Consider the following 24,721-nt stretch of genomic DNA (forward strand, 5'->3'; position numbering starts at 1 on the left):
CAGGTCATGCAGCTATCGTATGTGCCTGGGAGCCTGCACACAGCCGGAGCGGGGATGGCGGGACCGGGAGAGGAGCTGGGAGCGGACATGGCACCCGGGAGTCTGCAGACAGGTGAGTATGACATTTTTCTACTGTTCACTTTTGATTTAGCAGCCGCTTCCACCTCTTGCACGGGAGCTGACATGGCGCCGCACGGGAGCGTACATGGCACTGGGCGGGAAATGGAAGCAGCGGTGACTGTACCGGGAGGATTCACGCTTCTGTGTTTACTGACAGAAGGAATCCTCTTCCTGTACATGTCACTTTACTACCCACCCCTTGCGTTTATAGGTGTGTTTTTAGTAATAAAAACGCACTAAAACGCAGCTATATTTGCAATTTGCTGTCTCATTGTGTTTTTGAACATCTCATTGAACTCAATGAGTGGAAAACGCAGTGAAAAACGCAAAAATAATTGACATGCTGCGTTTTTGTGGGCACCACAAAAACGCAGCTAAATAAAACGCTGTGTGCAGACAGCAAAAATGAAAACTCATAGACTTTGCTGGGGAAGCAAAGTCATGCAGTTTTCTGAGCAAAAACGCACCCGAAAAACGCTGCGAAAAACGCACTGTGTGAATTTACCCTAAAGCAAAGCCAGGCAGAAATTGTAAATGTGTCACCCAGCGAAGCTGTGAAGAGGCACAGAAGACTGCAGCGGCGATAGCAGACCTGCCACCTACAGCACCCAGCTCCTACCTCCTGTTAGCAAAAAATGAATATGCCACCCACCTCTCAGCATCTGCTTCAGTGCTGAGAGGTGGGCTGGCTTATGGGCGTGGGAATCAGTGACTAGTCATTCTCTTAAAAAGCGGACACACGTGATTGCCCCAACCGCCAGATTCTGGCCACCTGTGGTCCTGCTCCACTGACGCTGCTCCCCCACAGTATGCTACGTCTGGACAATAAGACGCACCTCCCACTTTCCTCCCAATGGGGGGAGGCAAAAGTTTGTTTTATAGCCTGAAAAATATGACGCACAGTAATCTTAAAACAATTTACTGTGCAGTTGTTCCCTCTTGTGTTCACTTATTTTAACCACTACAGGCTTAAAAATCTGTTGTGGCAAAAAGTGACCTGAGCAATCTGCTTTCGTGTGCAAGCCATCTCTATCTTTAATGAAATTAAAAAGATGGAGCAAAAGATGTTAAAGGAGACATTTCGGGAAACATACCCTTGTTTGTTTTTTGAAGCATCTTCTGCTTCATAAAGGAGGCGGGAATGCTGTAGTCTATAAGACAATGTGTGCGTATTCACTAACTAGTCTCCTCCCTCACCCCTAGGGCTGGATTCACAACTACACTGCTCAATACTGCGGTGTAATTTTCTCCATGCTGCTGCTTTTGTCTGTGTGCTAAGGCGTGAAGACCTGGAACTCCCTCTGTCTCCAGTGTATGGGAGATATCTTGGCAGCTGCTCTTCAACTAGCTCAGTCAATTGCTAATTAAAGGCAAGCTATCATCAGAATATTACCTGTCTAAATCAGGTTTTTGTGTTACATCTATTTAAAAAAAAAAAATGGCTATTTTAATTTTTTTTTGTCACAATTTACTAAATTAACCCCTTATTGCCAAACCCCCTGTTTTCACCTTCCTGACCAAGCCAAATTTTCCAATTCTCACCAGTGTCAATTTATGAGATTACTAGCTGTACTACCCGGCTTCGCCCGGGTTAATAACTGCTGTTAAAATAGAATGTATTAACAAAAATGTATTCTGCACACAAAAACCACAAAACAAATAGATATAAATGTAATTATAATGTCTGTCTCCCCCTCTGTGTATATACAGTCATATGAAAAAGTTTGGGCACCCCTATTAATGTTAACCTTTTTTCTTTATAACAATTTGTGTTTTTGCAACAGCTATTTCAGTTTCCTATATCTAATAACTGATGGACTAAGTAATATTTCTGGATTGAAATGAGGTTTATTGTACTAACAGAAAATGTGCAATCCGCATTTAAACAAAATTTGACCGGTGCAAAAGTATGGGCACCCTTATCAATTTCTTGATTTGAATACTCCTAACTACTTTTTACTGACTTACTAAAGCACTAAATTGGTTTTGTAACCTCATTGAGCTTTGAAGTTCATAGGCAGGTATATCCAATCATGAGAAAAGTTTTTTTAGGTGGCCACTTGCAAGTTGTTCTCTTATTTGAATCTCCTATGAAGAGTGGCATCATGGGCTCCTCAAAACAACTCTCAAATGATCTGAAAACAGATTATTCAACATAGTTGTTCAGGGGAAGGATACAAAAAGTTGTCTCAGAGATTTAAACTCTCAGTTTCCACTGTGAGGAACATAGTAAGGAAATGGAAGAACACAGGTACAGTTCTTGTTAAGCCCAGAAATGGTAGGCCAAGAAAAATATCAGAAAGGCAGAGAAGAAGAATGGTGAGAACAGTCAAGGACAATCCACAGACCACCTCCAAAGACCTGCAGCATCATCTTGCTGCAGATGGTGTCAATGTGCATCGCTCAACATTACAGCGCACGTTGCACAAGGAGAAGCTGTATGGGAGAGTGATGCGAAAGAAGCCGTTTCTGCAAGCACGCCACAAACCGAGTCACCTGAGGTATGCAAAAGCACATTTGGACAAGCCAGTTACATTTTGGAAGAAGGTCCTGTGGACTGATGAAACAAAGATTGAGTTGTTTTGTCATACAAAAAGGCATTATGCATGGAGGCAAAAAAACACGGCATTCCAAGAAAAGCACTTGCTACCCACAGTAAAATTTGGTAGAGGTTCCATCATGCTTTGGGGCTGTGTGGCCCATGCCGGCACCGGGAATCTTGTTAAAGTTGAGGGTCGCATGGATTCTACTCAGTATCAGCAGATTCTTATTAATAATGTGCAAGAATCAGTGACGAAGTTGAAGTTACGCAGGGGATGGATATTTCAGCAAGACAATGATCCAAAACACCGCTCCAAATCTACTCAGGCATTCATGCAGAGGAACAATTACAATGTTCTGGAATGGCCATCCCATTCCCCAGACCTGAATATCATTGAACATCTGTGGGATGATTTGAAGCGGCTGTCCATGCTCGGCGACCATCAAACTTAACTGAACTGGAATTGTTTTGTAAACAGGAATGGCCAAATATACCTTCATCCAGGATCCAGGAACTCATTAAAAGCTACAGGAAGCGACTAGAGGCTGTTATTTTTGCAAAAGGAGGATCTACAAAATATTAATGTCACTTTTATGTTTAGGTGCCCATACTTGTGCATCGGTCAAATTTTGTTTAAATGCGGATTGCACATTTTATGTTAGTACAATAAACCTCATTTCAATCCAGACATATTACTGAGTCCATCAGTTATTAGATATATGAAACTGAAATAGCTGTTGCAAAAACCCAAATTGTTATAAAGAAAAAAGGTTAACACTAATAGGGGTGCCCAAACTTCTTCATATGACTGTATCTGTCTCTTCTCTCTCTATCTCTTTCCCTGTCTAAATCTCTTTCCCTGTCTATCTATCTCTGTCTCGTTCCCTGTCTCTTTCCCTCTCTTTCCCTGTGTCTGTCTCTTTGTCTGTCTCTTTACCTCTTTGTCTCTTACCCTGCCTGTCTCTTTCCCTCTCTTTACCTGTCTGTCTGTTTCCATGTGTCTGTCTCTGTCTATTTGTCTGTGTCTGTCTCTTTCCCGGTCAGTCTGTCTCTGTCTGTGTCAGTCTTTGTGTTTGTCTGTTTCTTACCCAGTCTGTGTCTGCCGCTTTCCCTGTCTGTCTCTTTCCCTAGCTGCATTGTGACACGCCAACATTCCATATAAGGGCGTGGCTGCGCATTCTTCTGAAGTTCTGGCTGCACTGTGGCTCCCAGCTCCTTTCGCTTTAATGGAGGCAGGATTTTTGGCTAATAACTGTAAAGTGCGGGGTTAAAATTTCCCCTCAAAACATAGCCTATGACGCTCTCTGGGTCCAGAAGTGTGAGTGTGCAAAATGTTGTGGCTGTAGCTGCGACGGTGTAGATGCCAATCCTGGACACACACACACACACACGCACACACATATTCAGCTTTATATATTAGATAGCTCTGGAATTCTTCAATGGATCCCAGTTTTTCTAAATTGATTTATTTCGTGACACATTGTATTTTATGTTACTGATAAATTTACACAGAATGTTTTTACGTATATTTGTAAAAGAAATATCGGAATTTTGCTGAAAATTACACAATCTTCAAAATTTTAATTTGTATTTCCTTAAAGGTACGCTCACACGAGCGTGAAAATCGGACGAGTGCAATGCGAGAATCTCGCATTGCACTTGGACCTATGTTAGTCAATGAGGGAGAGAAGTTAGTCAGCTTTTCTCGCATCCAGATTCTGGATGCAAGAAAAGCGTCAGCATGCTGCGATTTTCTGCGAGAGCCGGAACACTCTCCCATTCAAGTGAATGGGTGCGAGAGATGCATCGGGCTGCACTCGGATGTTATCCCAGTGCAATGCGATATACGCACAGGCTGACAATGGAGGAGATGGGAGGATTGGATTCAGGGTCTCTTTGCCAACAACATGCTGCTGTCAGATGCGGTAACAAAAACCAGGTGACAGATTCCCTTAACACCTTGCTATAAGTCCATTTTTTTCACGCTAAAGGGTGCAAGATTCTGTTGCGTTTGCTCAACTACCAATATTTTTGTTTACCGAAGAGGACAGACACCTGTTCTTCAAGTAGATATTTTTATGATGCTAAAATTGGTCTGGTCCTTAGAAAGCCAAAATCTGCACCCCAGAAGCCTGCCCAGTGACTTCAATGCCAGCATACACTTACTGTTGATTTTCTCCCATGGGAGGGGGCTCAGCTGCCGCTTAGATTGCGCTTTCGTCTGGTGGAATCGATATACAGTACAGACACATTGCCTTGGCCCTATTATGAGATTTCTTCCATGCTGCGTTAAGGCATGAGGTGTTTGTTCATGTTGTGTAACAATGCTCCTCAACACCATAGGCCCTGCTGTGTAATATTGCTGCATTCCATGCTCCATGTCCATTTCTCAGATATGCAAGCAATAATTGTGTGTATGTATGTATTTGTGTGTGTGTAAAATATATAATATAATTTTATTTTTTTACTTCCCTGCTAGTTACATGAAGTGCAGGCTTGGATAAATTTTAGCCGTACTATAACATAACTGTAAGGCTGCTTTCACACCTCCGTTTTTTCCTGTGTGGCACAATCCGGCACTTAGCAAAAAAACCCGGTTGCGTTTTTTCTGCAGCCGGTTGCGGTTTTTTTTCATAGACTAACATCAGTGCCGCATTGTGCAGCATGGGCTTGCGTTCCGTCCGTTTTTTGCCGCATGCGGCAGATTTAGCCGATGCGGCGGCCGGATGGAACGTTGCCTGCCACGTTTTTTTGTGCGGCAAAAAAAAAAAACCGCATCGCACAGCTTCCGGCCGATGTGGCGCATTTTCCTATGCATGCCTATGGACACCGGATGCGGCGAGATGCGGTAAAAACCGCATCCAGCCGCCGCATGCGGTTTTTTGCCACTGCGTATGCTAAGTAGCCTGCCACAAGTGGCAAAAACCGGACGGGCCGTATGTAAAAAACGTATGCAAAGGATGCGGTGTTTTCGCCGCATCCGTTGCATAAGTTTCACAGCCGGATTGAGCCGCACTGCTCAAACCGGATGTGTGAAAGCAGCCTAGGGCTACTTTCACACATCCGGTTTGAGCACTGCGGCTCAATCCGTCTGTGAAAACTATGCAACGGATGCGGCGAAAACACCGCATCCTTTGCATAAGTTTTTACATGCGGCCCGTCCGTTTTTTTTTCTGGTTGCGGCATGCTACTGAGCATGCGCAGTGGAAAAAAACCGCATGCGGCGAGCGGATGCATTTTTTTCCGCATCGCGCCACATCCGGCCTCCATAGGTATGCATTGAAAAATGTGCCGCAGCGGCCGAATGCGGCGCGATGCGGTGTTTTTTGCCGGAGCAAAAAACGTTGCAGGGAACGTTCGATCCGGCCGCGGCATCGGCTAAATCTGCCGCATGCGGCAAAAACCGGACCGAACGCAAGCCCCTGCGGCACAATACGGCACTATGCAAAAAAACCCGCAACCGGCGTTACAAAAGCCGGTTGCGGTTTTTCTGCAGAACGCCGTATTGTGCCGCAGAGCAAAAATCCGGATGTGTGAAAGTAGCCTTATAAATTAGGGGATGTTCGACAGAAGAAATTAAGTCAGATTCCATTAGAAGACAATATTGTGATGGCACAGTTAACTTCACTTTTATTCTCACTAGGGCAGTCATTTATGACTTATTTAGAGATAAAAATTCAGAGCATCTGTCACATGTGTACATTGGTTGGAAAGTTAATAGTGACTACTGATCATTGCTCATATTCTCTCTCTCTCTATTTATATCTATGTACGTGTGTGTGTATATATATGTATATGTGTATGTGTATATATGTATGTATATGTATGTATATATATAATATATATATACATATATAATCATCTCTATGGGAGCCCGAATGGGTGTGCTGTAAAATGGTGTTAGTAAGGGCTAGGGGGCTGCAAAATGAAGCTACATGGGAACGAAGGCAGGGCAATATACTTAGAGTTTCCGCACGGCTGCCACACTGATTCCAGGTCCGCGTATTGAACTTCATGAATATTCACTGCTTCCCTCTCCCACCCTCTGAGACCGCGTCTGTGATTGGTTGCAGTCAGACTGCTGGCGTCTACGATTGGTTGCCCTAACACTAGCTATCTGGGTCCTGGAGTGGAGTCTAAAAATCGATAAATTATTGGGAAAAATGGCGTAGGGTTCCCTGTATTTTGATACCCAGCACAGATAAAACAGACAGCTGGAGGCTGCAGCTCCCAGCTTTGTGCTTTCTCTTGGCAGTGTATCAAAATACAAGAGACCCCATGTGGCTTTTTTTTTTTTTTTTATATATATATATAAATGTAACAAAAAACACATGGGTCCTCCACAATTTTGATACCCAGCCAAAATAAAGTGGACAGCAGGGACTTGGCATACTCTGGCTGGGGAGGCCCATAGGTATTGGGCCTACCCCAGCCTAAAATTAGCGGCTTTCAGCTGCCCCATAATTGGCGCATTTATTGGATGCACTAATACTGGCTCTTACCTGGCTCATACAGTCATATGAAAAAGTTTGGGCACCCCTATTAATGTTAACCTTTTTTCTTTATAACAATTTGGGTTTTTGCAACAGCTATTTCAGTTTCATATATCTAATAACTGATGGACTGAGTAATATTTCTGGATTGAAATAAGGTTTATTGTACTAGCAGAAAATGTGCAATCCGCATGTAAACAAAATTTGACCGGTGCAAACGTATGGGCACCTCAACATAAAAGTGACATTAATATTTTGTAGATCCTCCTTTTGCAAAAATAACAGCCTCTAGTCGCTTCCTGTAGCTTTTAATCAGTTCCTGGATGAAGATATATTTGACCATTCCTGTTTATAAAACAATTCCAGTTCAGTTAAGTTTGATGGTCGCCGAGAAAGGGCAGCACGCTTCAAATCATCCCACAGATTTTCAATGATATTCAGGTCTGGGGACTGGGATGGTGGCCATTCCAGAACATTGTAATTGTTCCTCTGCATGAATGCCTGAGTAGATTTGGAGCGGTGTTTTGGATCATTGTCTTGCTGAAATATCCATCCCCTGCGTAACTTCAACTTTGTCACTGATTCTTGCACATTATTGTCAAGAATCTGCTGATACTGATTCTCACCATTCTTCTTCTCTGCCTTTCTGATATTTTTCTTGGCCTGCCACTTCTGGGCTTAACAAGAACTGTACCTGTGTTCTTCCATTTCTTTACTATGTTCCTCACAGTGGAAACTGACAGTTTAAATCTCTGAGACAACTTTTTGTATCCTTCCCCTGAACAACTATGTTGAATAATCTTTGTTTCCAGATCATTTGAGAGTTGTTTTGAGGAGCCCATGATGCCACTCTTCATAGGAGATTCAAATAGGAGAACAACTTGCAAGTGGCCACCTTAAATACCTTTTCTCATGATTGGATACACCTCCCTATGAAGTTCAAAGCTCAATGAGCTTACAAAACCAATTTAGTGCTTTAGTAAGTCAGTAAAAAGTAGTTAGGAGTGTTCAAATCAAGAAATTGATAAGGGTGCCCATACTTATGCACCGGTCAAATTTTGTTAAATGCGGATTGCACATTTTCTGTTAGTACAATAAACCTCATTTCAATCCAGAAATATTACTCAGTCCATCAGTTATTAGATATATGAAACTGAAATAGCTGTTGTATAAACCCAAATTGTTATAAAGAAAAAAAGGTTAACATTAATAGGGGTGCCCAAACCTTTTCATATGACTGTACCCATTTGCCTAGAGTGGTGGCAATTGGGGTAATATAAGGGGTTAAAGACAGCTTTTTCTCCAATTTATTAACCCCTGCAGGTGTGACATAATCCACTGACACAAAGTCCCACGATGATCTCTGCTCTGCTACTTCTGAGGGTGCAATCACTTTAGAAAATGCTGCTGAGCACTGGCATCAAGGACACCCTGACAGAGCTGCAACTGTGAGTGGTGACGTCATTGAGTTCACCTGAGGTCACAGCTGGTGGTTCTCACAGTACCCGAGCTTTGACCTCAGGTGAACTCACCTCAGGTGAAATTTATGAACTCACCTCAGATGAGCACTCTGAACTCAATGCCGGATTACCGTCTCAGGCTATGTGCGCACGTTGAGTGTTTGGTTGCAGAAAATCTGCATCTCCTGGCAGAAAAACGCACCATTAACTCAATGTGGTGTTGACACATTTTTCTGCCAGGAGATACTGATTTTGTGCCGACATTTGCTGCATAAATCTGCACCAAGTGTGCATGTCCTGGCAGAAAAACGCACCAAAGAACATGATGCATTTTGACACATCTGTCTGCCTGGAGATGCAGATTTTGTGCAACAAATTTCTGTGCTCAAACCGCATGTCCTGGCAGAATAAAATGTGTCAAAACCACATTGTCTTTTGGGTTCCTTTTATTTTTTTTGCCAGGAGATGCAGTTTTCTGCCAGCCCAGCCTGAGATTACTAGCCCCAAGCAGGCTGCTTTATTTGCGCTGGGTATCAAAATATGGGAGACTCTACGCCATTTTTTTTTTCCAATTTATTTTTCCACTCCACTCCAGGACTCAGACAGCTAGTGTGAGGGTAACCAATCACAGACACCGACACGCTGGCAGTCTGACTACAACCAATCACAGACACTGTAACAGAGGGTAGGAGATGGAAGCGGTGAATATGCATGAGATTTAATGAGCAGACCTGGAAGCGGTGTGACAGGCACACGGAAACTGAGTATGACTGTTCTACTTTAATCCCCATTTAGCTTCCTTTTTCCTATTTTTTTTCTTTTTATCCAGGTGGCTGAATTCAAACAGTAACACAAACTTCCCCGAGAAGTCAGTGTTCGGGGTCCGTACATGGACACTAGGTGTCTGGTACGGACCCTGAACTTTACAGTTCGGGTTTGCCCATCACTAATATTGAGTTGTATCTTCTGACACTAGATTTCCTCCAGTTTTCTCCAACTCTCCAGAAACACACTGGTAAGTTATTTGGCTTATTCCAATTTTTTAAAGCCACTATATTCAGGGTATAGGTGATTACTATCTACTGCACATCTGGTTTGTATGTACTTTATATTGTGTTTTCCAATTACAGTACTGAATATCAGAATTGAATAAAAAATCTTGTGCTCATTATTTGAAACCGGGACAGCTTATGTGCAGCAGCTTGTGTATTAAAGCAGCGCTTAGCAGTGATTTTGATGTTTGGGGAATAATGGCTCTGCAGAGATTCATATGATTCAAACATATAAAGCAGTCATTTAGATAATTCTCGATCTGTCTGTCTCTTCTTCTGTAAAGTTTAATTCTCGGATAAGAGGAAGGATGAAAGGGCACTTAAGGACATCTGTCGTGCCAGACTCCCTCCGTCTAGTAACAGCTTATTGACAATCTGTTATGCTGCTTTTCGGAAGAACTCTTAATAGGCAAAGACTGCACACTTTCCTATTTCAAGGTGCTAAGAGACCCAGTCCGTCAGGGTGAAAAGCGTGATCTCAGAGCTGTTAGAAGGTGATATTGCTGTGTATGTTCACAAAGATGCAGATAATTTCATATTAGAAGAATATACAACGTTGAACAAAATTTCATCCGATCCAGAACAGCAACAACCAATTGATTTTAGACATTGTGGCAATTTTCCCCACTCGTTATCCAAGAGCAGTAATATATATTGTATATCTATTTCCCCCTGTTTCCAACCTCTGGGACTTTTTAAACACCATATCGAAAAGTTCTGTGTCTTTTTTTCCCAAGCGGATCATGAAGCTATTACTGAAGGGATTTTCCTGCTTGAACAACTCTTGTTTAAAGGTCCTTACATGGTTGAGCAAGGTACATCCCATTACCCCACATAAAGTTTTACACAACAGGGGATGTACCTGGCATGTTGGTGCAGGGGGAATGAGGCTCGTATGGCCTAAAGCAGGGGCCTCAAACACGCCGGCCGCATGCGGCCCCTCAGGGTAGTTCGTGCGGCCCCCAGGCCCGTGCCCCTGGTCACTATCGCGGCAGGTGCAGGGGCCGCAGCCACTGTCTGCACTTTGTCAGATGAATGTGTTGCTAATGCTGCACTTTCGCGCCGGCAATACAATCATCTCACATAAATCACTGACAGTGACACTGCACCTGCCGCGATAGGGACCGGGTGCACGGGCCTGGGGGCCGCACGAAGCAGAGATGAGCCAGCGGAGGGGGCGCGGGACAGGTGAGAAGAATGGGGTGTGTGTGTGTGTGTGTGTGTGTGTGTGTGTGTGTGTGTGTGTGTGCACATTAACCCCTTAGCGACCTTAGTGATGTACTGGGTACGTTATGGCTCCCTGGTACTTAAGGGCCCATGACGTACCCAGTACGTCATGGCGAAATCGCGGCCCCGGTGGCTGCGATCGCTGCAAATACCTTAATTAGGGGAGGAGGGGACCTCAGGAGGGGTGGTGTCTCCTCCCCGGACCTACGGAGGCTGTGATTGGCTGAACGGCGTTCGTCAGCCAATCACAGCCACTAATGTTTCAGCCATTGAAAATCGCTGAAACATTGAAATCCAGCCATGATCAGTGCAGCTGTAGCCCTGATCATTGGCTGAAGCTGGGTGACCTGTGTTTCACCCGCCCCCAGCTCTGTTTTGGAGAGACCGCCCTTGTGACCGATCTTTCCAATCACTGTAGATCTGGGGCCGCAGACCCCTCCCCTCAGCTTTACTCCGGCATCTGTGGAAGGTTAGGGGAGCTGCTGACCCATTACTACAGGATGGGTACAAAGTGCGCACATTACTATGGGATGGGGACAAAGTGCGCACATTACTACAGGATGGGGACAAGGCTGGGGACATTACTATAGGATTGGGACATTACAAGAATGGGCACAATACTATTGGATGGGAACATTATTACTATAGTATGGAGACATTACTATAGGATAGGGACTAGGATGGGCACATTACTATAGGACAGGGACTAGGATGGGCACATTACTATAGAGTGGGGACAAGGCTGGGGACATTACTATAGTATGGGGACAAGGTGGGCTGGGCACATTACTATAGGATGGGCACATTACTATAGGATAGGGACTAGGATGGGCACATTACTATAGGATAGGGACTAGGATGGGCACATGACTATAGGATAGGGACTAGGATGGGCACATTACTATAGGATAGGGACTAGGATGGGCACATGACTATAGGATAGGAACTAGGATGGGCACATTACTATAGGATGGGGACTAGGATGAGCACATTACTGTAGGATGGGGCATTACTACAGGATGGGGAGAAGGTGGGCACATTACTGTTGGATAGGGACATTACTACAAGGGGACAAGGATGGGAAACATTACTATAGGATAGGGATAATGCTGGGGACATTACTGTAGGGTGGGGACAAGGTTGGCACATTACTAAAGGATGGGCACGTTACTATAAGATGGGGGACAAGGATGGACACATTACTATAGATTGGGGACATTACTATAGGATGGGGACAAGGATGAACACATTACTATAACATGGGGACAAGGATGGGGAACATTACTTTAGAATGGGGACTAGGATGGGGCACAATACTACAAGGGGACAAGGATGGGCACGTTACAACAATATGGGGAACATTACTAAAAGATGTTGGTCAAAATTTCTATATAGTGCTAATTGTAAGACTATTAGTTACACGAAAGGAATAAAATGTAAAAAAAAAAGGTTTATATTTAAACAAAGAATGTGCACGTTTGCTATAATGAACAAGTGAAAATGTTCAAAATCACTGTGTAAAAATAAATAAATATATATATATATATATATATATATATATATATATATATATATATATATATATATATATATATATATATATATCCAATAAAAATGTCACTTTGTCCTGCACAGAATGCGGCCCCCCTGGCCTAAAGGATGGTTACTAGTGATGGGCGATGCCCCCGATGTTCGGGATCGAGAGTCTCGCCCAAACATTTTGTAAAGATCGGGATCGAAATAAAGCGAACTTGCATCCTAACACCGAACTCGGGCTTTACAGTTATGTGATGGGGCAGTGGGGGGCTGTAAAATAAAGAATATAGTTAATAACAAACATTATTATACTTACAGGTCCCGTGACGCGTCCTGCAGACTCTGTCTCCCGGACGCTTCTGCTTCCGCATCCAATCGTTGCTGTGATCCACTGCCTAAAGGACGTTCCATGACGTCATAGCCATGTTACCAGTCTGGTGTGAATGTTGTACAGACATTGGCTTACAGACTGATCACGTGGCTATGACATCATTGAAGGTCCTGTTAACTGAACTTTGACTGTCACTGTCGCATCGCATTGGCTGCATGTATTTCCATGCAGCTGAGGTGCTCCTGTCCGGAGAGTGTCAGGCTGTGTGGGGTGATGCCGATGCGAGACGCAAGTGGAATCATACCCTTACTATCAGCCTGCTTCTCACTCTGTACAGAGCGATGAAGAGGAGCTGACATGGCTCTACCTGTGGACTATGTCTAAAGATTTTTTTTTTTTTTATAATAAAGATGGTGTCTCTAAATGTTTTTTTTTTTTGTTTGTTTTATTTGTAATTTTTTTTTTTTAATAAAAAAAAAAAAAAAGCGTGGGCGCCCGCCATATTTTGATTGCCAGTCAGGTAAAACTAGGCAGCTGGGGGCTGGGATTCTCAGCAGCCTGCAGCCACCCCTGGAAATGACGCATTGTTTCTTAGCGCCATTTCCAGGCGCTTTACCCAGCTCGTTCAGCGGCCCTACTGGCGGTGGTACGCTGGGTAATAAAGGGATTAATACAAGCTTTGTATTCTCAGCTGGTACTAAGCCCAAAATTCATGGTGTCACGCCAAATTAGACATGGCCACCATGAAGTTCTAGTAAATAGTAAAAAAAAAAAAAATACAGAATTTTTTTTTATTTGAAATAAAACAAACAAATACATTTAGAGACCTTTTTATTATTATAAAAAAAAAAAAATCCTTAGTCTGACGTAGTCCACAGGGCAATGTCATCTCTGCCTCATCACGTATGACTCGTGCAGTCTCTCATCGGCATCACCCCTGCACTGACTGACACTTTCTGGACACGAGCGCCTCAGCCGCATGGGAATACATGCAACCAACCGTTCCTGTCAGGAGTGTGTGCGGCCGTACCAGTTGATGCCGATGCAACATTTGCACAGTGACAAAGTTCAGTTAACAGAACCTTCGATGACGTCATAGCCATGTGACCAGTCTGTAAACCAATGTCTGTACAACATTTACACCAGACTGGTCACGGGCACAGCAGTGATCGGAAGCGAAGCAGCCAGGAGACAGAGTCTGCAGGACGTGGCACAGTACCTGTAAGCTTTTTTTTTTTTATATATGGCCCCTGGACCCGATCTGTAACATGAGCTTCCCAGCTCTTGATCGGGATCGTGTACACAATCACTATGTGTTCGGTACGATCACTAAACTTTACAGGTCAGGACCGCTCATCACTTATGGTTACCTTTTACTGCTGATGATCCATCGTATATACCTAAAACCCTTACAAAATGTGCATACCTGGCTGTAGACTGCCTCATACAGAAGGGAGGTGATTTACTTTAATCCATGCATTTTTAGTATGCCTTAACGTTTTAATTATGGCATTCACTTGGGTGTTTGAGTGGAGATTGTAACTTGGGGAAACCTCTTTACAAGGTCTTTTTATTCATATATTATATTCATATATATTATATACTGTATATATCACATATATATACAGCAGCAATTTGGTAATGACACTTTGTTTACATCTCATTTGAAATTTTCATTTAAAACAATTTTGTAAAAAAAAAAAAAAAAATTATGGCGAAACGTGATTCCGTCATTTTTTTCTTATAAAATGAGGGATGATATGATGGAAACTCAATATACCTTATTTTTGTTGGTCAATTGGGCACCAATGTTGACCCAGTACAGCTATGAATTACATGTTTTTGCTCTGATGATGAAATAGGAAACCAAATTCATTATGCACATGTGACCAGACCTTTACTTTTTTTGCCTACAGCCTGTATTGCTTAGTTTTTTTGTGGTTCTCATTTCTGCTAAACCTACCTGCACACGTAGACAATGGGTTTGCACATACCTCCGTGTTTTGACATGGATCATGTGTCCTTATGGATCACACATGTGTCCGTATGCTCCACACAGTGACATGTCAATTTTCTGCCGGAAGCACTGGTGTTACACAGATCGCACATTGATGTGATCCATGTGACATGTACCGGAGAAAAACCAGTGACCTAGAAATAAATAATTGTTATACTTGTCTCTGCTTCTGCTGTTACGTCTGGGCCCGCTCATTGCATATTCACTGCACTGACCACAGACCCAGAAGAAACAGCAGGGTGAGAGACAGCAGCACTGCAGACAGGTAAGTATACCAGCTCGTGCTGTCTGTGTGCTATCCGGATGTCACAGGGATAACACACGTAAAACATGCGCACACCTTCACTACGGACCATGCAAAACATTAGTGTTTTGCATGGATGTGTTAAGGAGGCCTAAGGGAGCTATTTAGCATTGGGGTAGGTGGACACAACTGTTGTCTCCACATTCAAGAAATATTGTCCGATCAGACTTTGATCAGAGTGGGATTTCTCTTTCTCCAGATGTGGAGAATAATAAGAATAAAATAATTCTCATATCTTCTCTCTTCACATTCAGTCAGTCCATTAACATTCGACCACACTCAGATGTCACCCATGTGTGATCTGATGGTTTCCAAAGACCCATAGACTTGCATTGCCGATTTTGACCAGCACTCCATCAAATTTGGGCATATCACCAATTTCTTTCCTTGGACCATTCGGAAAAAAATCGGACATGTGCACAGCCCATAGAATAACATTAGTCTGAGGGTGATCAGTCATAACCATGGTCAGCTCTGGTCTGATTTAACCAGTTGTGTGCACGAGGTCCTTATAGTAATATACACTAGAGTCTGCCAATCTGTACTCCCCACAGACACTTTCACCTAATTAGAAGCATTCACTAAAATAAGATGGCTGCCCTGATATGTAGTGAATTTCATGGCAAATCTCTGGTGACAGTCTCCATTTGTGGTAGGATCTGGTGTTCCACCCTAGACCTCACACTATTCTGGTGACTTTTCTTAGCTCTATTGGATGAAGCCACGGTGGATAATGTATATAGTGCATCATTTAGGAGCAGGATGCTGGCATTGTACAAATTACTAAGCTGTGCAGTTTGTATAGTAATGAGCGATTCCTTTCATGGAGCATCATGAGCAGCTTCACGTAATAGTCACTAATTATTTAACCATGACTGGCAGCTCTGAACATTGTGTTCTTTTTGCCTCGCTTACTATGTTTTCTGTGAATCTAATTACAAAGGAAGTAAGTATTCCTTACAGTCTGCTATGAATACAAGTGGAGGGATAAAAGCCTGCGCTGCACACTTCGGGGAGCATAGGTGGATCTATTTTTTTTTTTTTTTTTTATTTCCTCATATTTAATAGATTAATAAAGAATAAAACTTAATACACATTTTTATTAATACCAGATCTGCTTATTTTCTGTGGTTCGTCCTTTACATGAGCAGATAGCATATGAGCATTCAGAAGAATGGTCATTGGCCTGTGTAAACACACCACCGATCAGTCAACCACTGAGCAATACTCTAGTCTGTGGCTAATTGGATTACTTATGCTGGCAATGAAGTCATCGTTGCCGGCAGCACATCGACCCATGTAAACTGGGTGTCCAGCAAACACTATGCATACTGCATGGCGTTGGAATGTTTATAGTAAAGGGGTTGTCTATGAATTGGCGAACCCCTTCTCAATCTGTATTTTCCCCCTTTTAAAATAACACTTATATTCGCCTCTGGTACTAGCGCCGTTCCAGCGGTGTCGGCACTCGCTTTCCCGGCAATCGTGTAAGGCTACTTTCACACATCCGGTTTGAGCCCTGCGGCTCAATCCGGCTGTGAAAACTATGCAACGGATGCGGTGAAAACACCGCATCCTTTGCATAAGTTTTTACATGCGGCCGGTCCGTTTTTTTCCGGTTGCGGCATGCTACTGAGCATGCGCAGTGGAAAATACCGCATGCGGCGACCGGATGCGGTTTTTTCCGCATCGCGCCGCATCCGGCCTCCATAGGGATGCATTGAAAAATGCGCCGCAGCGGCCGGATGCGGCGCGATGCGGTGTTTTTTGCCGGAGCAAAAAACGTTGCAGGGTACGTTCGATCCGGCCGCCGCATCGGCTAAATCTGCCGCATGCGGCAAAAACCGGACCGAACGCAAGCCCCTACGGCACAATGCGGCACTAATGTAAGTCAATGCAAAAAAAAAACGCAATCGGCGTTACAAAAGCCGGTTGCGGTTTTTCTGCAGAACGCCGTATTGTGCCGCAGAGCAAAAATCCGGATGTGTGAAAGTACCCTAAGGCTACTTTCACACATCAGTTTTTTGCCATCAGGTTCAATCCGGAAAAAAACGGGTAAAACGGATCCGGTACCGCATCCGTTTTTTCCCCATAGACTTGCATTGTTACCGGATTGTACCGGATGGCTTTGCGTTGCATCCGTTTTTTTCCGGATGCGGCAAAATTAGTTAATGCGGCGGCCGGAGGCAACGTAGCTTGCAACGTTTTTTTGTCCGGCAAAAAAAACGCATCGCGCCGGATCCGGCGCGATACGGCGTGTTTTACAATAGAAGCCTATGGACGCCGGATCCGGCGTAATGCGGTAAAAAACGGATGCGGCCGCCGGATCCGTTTTTCTAAACTGAGCATGCTCCAATGTAATTAACAAAACGGATCCAGCCAAAAAACGGACGAAAAGGATGCAAAAACGGATGCAAACCGTATCCAACGGATCCGTTTTTTAACGGATCCGTTATGCCGGATCCGTTAAACGGATCCGATGGATACGGTTTTCACTTTTTTTTCAGGATCCGTTGGATCAGGAAAAAAAAGGACTGTGCCTGAATACAGAAAACTGATGTGTGAAAGTAGCCTAACAGTCTTACGTCAGGCGTGACCTACGGCAAATCAGCGGCAGCTTCACTCTACCCAACTTTGGACAAATCCCTTCCACCTGGATTAAGTAAGCGCTGCTGCTCCATCTCTTCCTCCGTGTGTATACGATTTATCCAAAGGTGAGTGAAGCGATCACCGAGAGAGCGAGTGCCGCCACCACTGGAACGGCGCCGACACCGGAGGAGAGTATGTGTTATTTTAAGAGATGTCATATATATGTATTCAGAAGGCATCGTCCAAGTAGTGAAAAACCTCGTTAATGATCATTCTGTCCCGTGACAATTTGTATTGGTTCATGTGAAAGAGCCCTTTAATGAGCACTGATAGACTTGTAAATGGTTAATCGTTGCTCGTTATAGGTGTGAATCTTATCTCATGATATGGCAGGAGTAAAATGTGGGACAGGCAGTTTTTAGATCACTTCTATAAAACAGTAGAACATGTAGATTGTGTTGTGTAACCTTTAAAGGGAATCTGCCACCAGTTGCTATCCCATCTGAGAGTACCATGATGTAAAGAAAGAGACCCTGATTCCATGTATGTGTTGCTAACCGTAGGCTGCTTGCTGTAGTTTTGATAAATGAATGTTTTATCTCTTGTAAATCTAGCAGTTCTCTAAATGCTGAGCTCTGTATAACACTACCCATAGTACTGATTGACAGCTTTCTGCCTATCGGTGGTGAGGGCAAGGTTATACAATGCTCATGCATATTAGCAGCAGGTTTACTAGTCCTCTAATGATGATTTTCTGCTGATAGAACAGGGATTTTTATCAAAGCCACACAGAACTGTAAAGTAAAAGCTGGTATCTGGGTCCATACCTCTACAATCATGCTCTCACATTTGGTGGCAACAAACCTGGTGACAGAATGCCTTTAATGTTTTATGAATGATAGGAAATATTGGTCCTATTATTATTATTATTATTATTATTTATTATTATAGCGCCATTTATTCCATGGCGCTTTACAAGTGAAAGAGGGTATACGTACAACAATCATTAACAGTACAAGACAGACTGGTATAGGAGGAGAGAGGACCCTGCCCGCGAGGGCTCACAGTCTACAGGGAATGGGTGATGGTACAATAGGTGAGGACAGAACCGGTTGCGCAGTGGTCTACTGGGCTGAGGGCTATTGTAGGTTGTAGGCTTGTTGGAAGAGTCCTATAATGGTAAAGCTAGTAAGTGTCCCAAATGTAGAGAACGCCAATTATCTGCAGCACTGCGCAGCCAAGCATCCTCCGTCCCTCCTTCCATGCCACCATGAGGTCGGCCAAATGTAATGCCAGTTGGCTTAAATCCATGCCACAAGTGCCAGTTAGGGAGCGGGCAATTCCTGCGCCTTCATTTGATCTCACCTATGTGTAATAGAGGCACAAGGCCTTCTAAACGCCTGAGAAGATGTACTTCTCCCTTTAGACCTATAGTAAAAGGTCTAAATCATCCAGATAAAACATTTTCCCAGGCCTGAAACACTGAGACTTAAACAATGGATTCCAATTCTAAAGGAAATTGTTGCCTTCAGGAATAAAATGTGGACTCTGTGGGATCGCTGGGCGGATTTATTGGTGTACGGCACAAAACGGTGAATAAAGCTGGCAGCTTGTAGCAGCGCTGTAGGCCGATGGAGCATTCCCTTACCACACACCCAACCCTCCTGTGCCATATTTATAGAAAGCAAGTGAAGGAGGCTGAAATTACCATTCTCAAAACCCCTAAAGCTTCATCTCTGATGTTTGCAGGTTTCGTGTCATTTTGTCACTTTATTGCTCCAGTTGCGTAAAATGAATTAAAGGATTATTCAGGGTCTCTAAAAAAAAAAAAAAAAAAAAAATTTTTTTAGTAGAATAAAAAGCTATAAAATGATCCAGTATATTTTCTGGATTGGTTTGTCATTGCATATCTTCTTGCTGCCATTGAATAAGTACATGCACGGTTATCTCCCAGTGAATCTGTCCTGCTCATGTGATGGACACAGGTACAGCTTTGATACACTATACTTCACCTCTGTCTCCATCTTATGGTGTAGGTCTTAATTTTCTTTCTTAAATGAATAGTACATATGGAAATAAGAAACTTTGTAATAGATCTTATTGGAGAAATCCTCTTCTTTCTCTTCCTGAGCGGGTCCTTCATTTGGTCATTGACAGTGATGACAGTTGGTGCTCAGAAAGTTCTATGGAGAGCTATCATTGTTTTTCAGGAGAACTTGCAGCAGAATGTTGGTCTATGCCTCTAGCTCCCCCTCCTCCATAGAACTTTAAAAGCCCCAACTGCCATCTCTTATCTCAGTAATGGGAAAATGTGTCGTCTTTAAATACAGATATTACTCATCAATGAAGAGTTAATAGTCCAAAATTCAGTCAGTTACAAAAATTATTCTTTTCACATATACTTTATGAAATAGAAATGAACATGACAGTAACTCTCGAATTATGGATCTTTCACTTTTGTACTGGTCATGTCCATTAACATGTTTGTTTCATTCATTAAATCCCCCATTTTTTAATGAGAACTGATTCATGCACAAAGGATAAGCTACCGTGAAAATGTTCCCTCTGCAGTGACCATTCTCCGTATCCAGAATGTCTACTGCTGCATGACTTTTCTGTGCTAGTGGCTGGTGGTGGGTTCCTCTGATCCCTACTGGCACCACAACTCCTATCTAGTCATTACACCATGTCATGAACTTCTTGTCCACAATGAATATTTCTATTTTCCCTCCTGCAGGCGTCTTACAGTTCTGGAGGTCCTGTTCTGCGGCCAGAGGATGAATTGGATAGGCTCACTAAGAAGATGCTGTATGACATGGAGAACCCTCCCTCTGAAGAGTATTTTGGTGAGACATAATGCACAGTATGATGATAATCCAATCCTGCCTGCTGTAGTGTGCATAACAGAGTCTTGACATCCCGGACATGTGGGCCTGATGGTTCTTCACCTCATGCCCATCCCATCATTATTGAGCCCTTTTGTCTGCTATTCATGACAATAGGATCTGAAGTGCAGTTTTGAGCAGTGTCTCCTTTAAACATGCCTGGGCAACTGCTTTAAAGGTTATTTACATCATAGACTATAATGGCGTATCCGTAGGCTATTACCTTGATGTGTGATAGATGCAGGTCACTTCTGGTCCTTCAACTAGCTCCATATTGGGAGTCCCCAACCCCTTCCCACCAATTAAGACGGGGAATGCCTATATTTATTTCTGTGGGATGTACAGAAACATTTTAGCATTCTTGACGGACAGGACTGGGTTCAAGATGGTGCTGATCCAACCTTTTGTGGGTATACCATAAAGCACTGATAGGCATAGCCCCGTAAGTATAAATATGGCAAACTTCACCATCATCACACTGTCTCCAGCTTTAAAGGGAATCTGTCACCAGGTATTGGGCACCTAATCTGAGAGCAGAATAATGTAGAGACCAAGGCCCCAATTTTTGGAATGTGTCACTTACTAGGCTGCTTGTTGTAATCTTGGTAAAGTCACTGTTTTATCAGCAGGAGATTAGGACTAGATAGCTAGCTGCCATGTAGTCCTCCATATTCATGATCTCTGTGTAACCCCACGAATATCACTGATTGGCAGCTTTCTGTCTATGCACAGTGTACACAGGAATCTTCTCATGAATGTTGTGGGTGGAGTTATACAGAGCTAATCATTCAGACTAATGATTCAATGGCAGCAGATAAAACAATGAGTTTATCAAAACTGCAACACCAAGTGATATATCTCTGTAATTGGGATCTCTGCCCCTACATCATGCTGATCCTCTGATGGGGTAGAAAATAAATCTTGTGACAGTTTTCCTTTAATTTCTACAAATTTTGACAATGCACACAGCACTGCAGAAAAGGCAGTCCCAATAAGGCATTGTAGGATTCCCTACATAGTACATTGTAACTAAACTGACTCCATTATGTCATTTTGATCATCCAAATTAGGCCGCATTCACACAACTATGACCTGTTCTGGTGCTGTCTTTGTTTTCACAAACAGAACACTAACCCATAAAGTCTTCTTGATCCATGCACATCAGTTCTATAAACTGGATGATGCATGGGAGACAGATTTTGTACTTTAGTTTTCCACCTAAGTTTCTTTTGTTTTTTTTAACAAGCGTTAAATGGATAAAAAAAAAAAAAAGTTCAGACCGTCTACAGCTTCAGTGAAAAAAGGGATCCAACTAGGATGACACCTGAGGAACCTAGCAGTCAGCTTCTCTCGGATGGACGTGAGTGCAGCCTTAGGCTGCTTTCACACATCCGTTTTTTCCGCATAGACTTTCATTAGTGCCGGATTGTGCCGCATGGCCTTGCGTTCGGTCCGGTTTGTGCCGGATGCGGCATATTTAGCCCATGCGGCGGTCGGATGGAATGTTGCCTGGCACGTTTTTTCGTCCGGCAAAAAAAAAAAACCCCGCGTGCGGCGGCCGTATGCGTTTTTGCCGCATTCGGCATCCATAGGCATGCATTGGAAAAAGCGCTTCATCGGCCGGATGCGGCGCTTTTTCCAATGCATGCCTATGGATGCCGGATGCGGCGCGATGCGGCTAAAACCGCATCCGGCCGCCGCATGCGTTTTTTTGCACTGCACATGCTCAGTAGCCTGCCGCAACCGGCAAAAAACGGACAGGCCGCATGTAAAAACGTATGCAAAGGATGCGTTTTTTTCGCCGCATCTGTTGCATAGGTTTTAGAGCCGGATTTAGCCACACTGCTAAAACCGGATGTGTGAAAAGCAGCCTTACGCTGCGTTACTCAGGAGGATTTTCTGATGACGGATTACGCTATATAGGCATGCAGTGGCATCATCATCCTATAGGTTTTCGTCTTTAAGAGAAATGCTACCATGCGAAATGCCTCAGTGTGGAAAGGTCCAAGGGGCTATTGCATACAGCAAAGGATACATTTAGGCCATGTGCACATGTTGCATTTTTGCTGCAGTTTTTGATGGCTTTCAGTGCAGATTTGTCACAAGCCCTGAAGGGAATCCTGATGCCAGTAAGTCACTAATAATAATCCTAAAGCCTCATGCACAGAGGTAATTTCTCCCTGCAGATTTGGAGAAAATAACCTGCAGCATGTCCATTCTTTCAGCGGTTTTGCAGCGTTTATTTCACCCATTGACTTCAATAGATGATAGATGTTAAAAACGCTATAAAAACACAGGTATAAAAATGATTGGCGTTTTGTAGCGTTTTTGCATGCATTTTCATGCATTAGTGAATTCTACAGAAAAGGTAATACAAACCCATTAGTCCTCAGTGTCAATATGAGCGTCCCAGGGGCACCTTCATATGGTAACTATTCTGCATTGTTTACAAGTGTAAACATAATGGTTGTGTGTGGGGACTTTATTTTTCCCCTTGGCCTGCTCATTTGTTTGCACCGCCTCACTGCTCCCTTTGAGAGACTCCCATACTTTCACACCTTGGAGCAATTATTTGCGCGCACACAGTTTACTTTGGTATGTCTTTATATATACATGGTTATCTGATTACCCTACGCATCACACTACCATCCATTGTTTAAGTAATATTTATATTCCAATATTTACCACAAATGTGGTGGTTTGATTCAAACAACAATGTTTTTATATTGTGCCCTGGGTCTTTTTGCATCCTACACATTCCCCTATTTTGTCTTTTTGAATGGTTTTAATATGTACAGTATATCACAAAAGTGAGTACATCCCTCACATTTTTTGAAAATATTTTCTTTCCATGGGATAACACTGAAGTCACTAACTGAATGACACTTTTTAATATAATGTAATGTAGTCAGTGTACAGCTTGTATAACAGTGTAAATTTTGTGTACCTTCTGTGTAAGTCAACCTTTTAATGTCTAAACCACTGGCAACAAAAGTGAGTATGCCCCTAAGTGAAAATGTACAAATTGTGCACAATTAGCCATTTTCTCTCCCCGGTGTCATGCGACTCATTATTGTTACAAGGTCTTAGGTGTGAATGTGGAGCAGGTGTGTTACATTTGGTGTTATCGCACTCACACACCCTCTTATACTAGTCACTGGAAGTTCAACATGGCTCCTCATGGCAAAGAATTCTCTGAGGATCTGAAAAAAAGAAATGTTGCTCTACATGTAGAAGGCCTAGGGTATAAAAAGATTGCCAACACCCAGAAATTGAGCTGCAAAGCCATACAGCGGTTTATCAAGACAAGTTCCACTCCAAACAGGCTGCACCATGGATAACTAAAGAAATTGAATGCATGTGCTCAGTGTCATATCCGGAGTTTGACTTTTCAAAATAGACGTATGAGTGCTGTCAGAATTGCTGCAGAGGGTAAAGTGGTAGGGGTTCAGCCTGTCAGTGCTCTGACCATTTGCCGCTCAGTGCATGAAATTAGTCTGCATGGCTGTTTTACCAGAAGGAAGCCTCTTCTAGAAATGATGCACAAGAAAGCCCACAAACAGTTTTCTGAAGACAAACAATCTAAAGGTACCGTCATACATAGCGACACTCCAGCGATCCCACCAGCGATCTGACCTGGCAGGGATCGCTGGAGCGTCGCTACATGGTCGCTGGTGAGCTGTCAAACAGGCAGATCTCCACAGAGATCAGCCATCAGCAACCCGTGTAACGACGCTGTGCTTGGTAACCATAGTACATATCGGGTTACTAAACAAAACGCTTTGCTTATAGTTACCCGATGTGTACCTTAGCTACGTGAGCAGGGAGCCGACTTCTAGAAGCTGCGGACGCTGGTAACCAAGGTAAATATCGGGTAACCATGCAAAGCCTTTGCTTGGTTACCCGATGTGTACCTTGGTTACCAGCGTCCGCATAAGTCTGCTCCCTGCACATTCAGATCGTTGCTCTCTCGCTGTCAAACACAGCGATGTGTGCTTCACAGCGGGAGAGCAACGTCCAAAAAATGGTCCAGGACATTCAGCAACGACCGGCGACCTCACAGCAGGGGCCAGGTCGTTGCTGGATGTCACACACAGCGACATCGCCAGCAAGATCGCTGTTGCGTCACAAAAACCGTGACTCAGCAGCGATGTCGCTAGCAATG

The 24,721-nt window shown here is 43.4% G+C and overlaps 1 protein-coding gene across 1 annotated transcript in view; it reads left to right on the forward strand.

The window, feature by feature from the left end:
* LOC142296626 (lipoma-preferred partner homolog) overlaps window positions 1-24,721 on the forward strand; it is a 426,991-nt gene that overhangs the window by 311,000 nt on the left and 91,270 nt on the right. The window contains exon 8 of the mRNA XM_075340461.1: window positions 20,409-20,517. Within this exon, the coding sequence (XP_075196576.1) occupies window positions 20,409-20,517 (109 nt within the window). The remainder of the gene's footprint in view (window positions 1-20,408; window positions 20,518-24,721) is intronic.

Source organism: Anomaloglossus baeobatrachus, chromosome 3, assembly GCF_048569485.1.
Source record: "Anomaloglossus baeobatrachus isolate aAnoBae1 chromosome 3, aAnoBae1.hap1, whole genome shotgun sequence".
NCBI lineage: Eukaryota > Metazoa > Chordata > Amphibia > Anura > Aromobatidae > Anomaloglossus > Anomaloglossus baeobatrachus.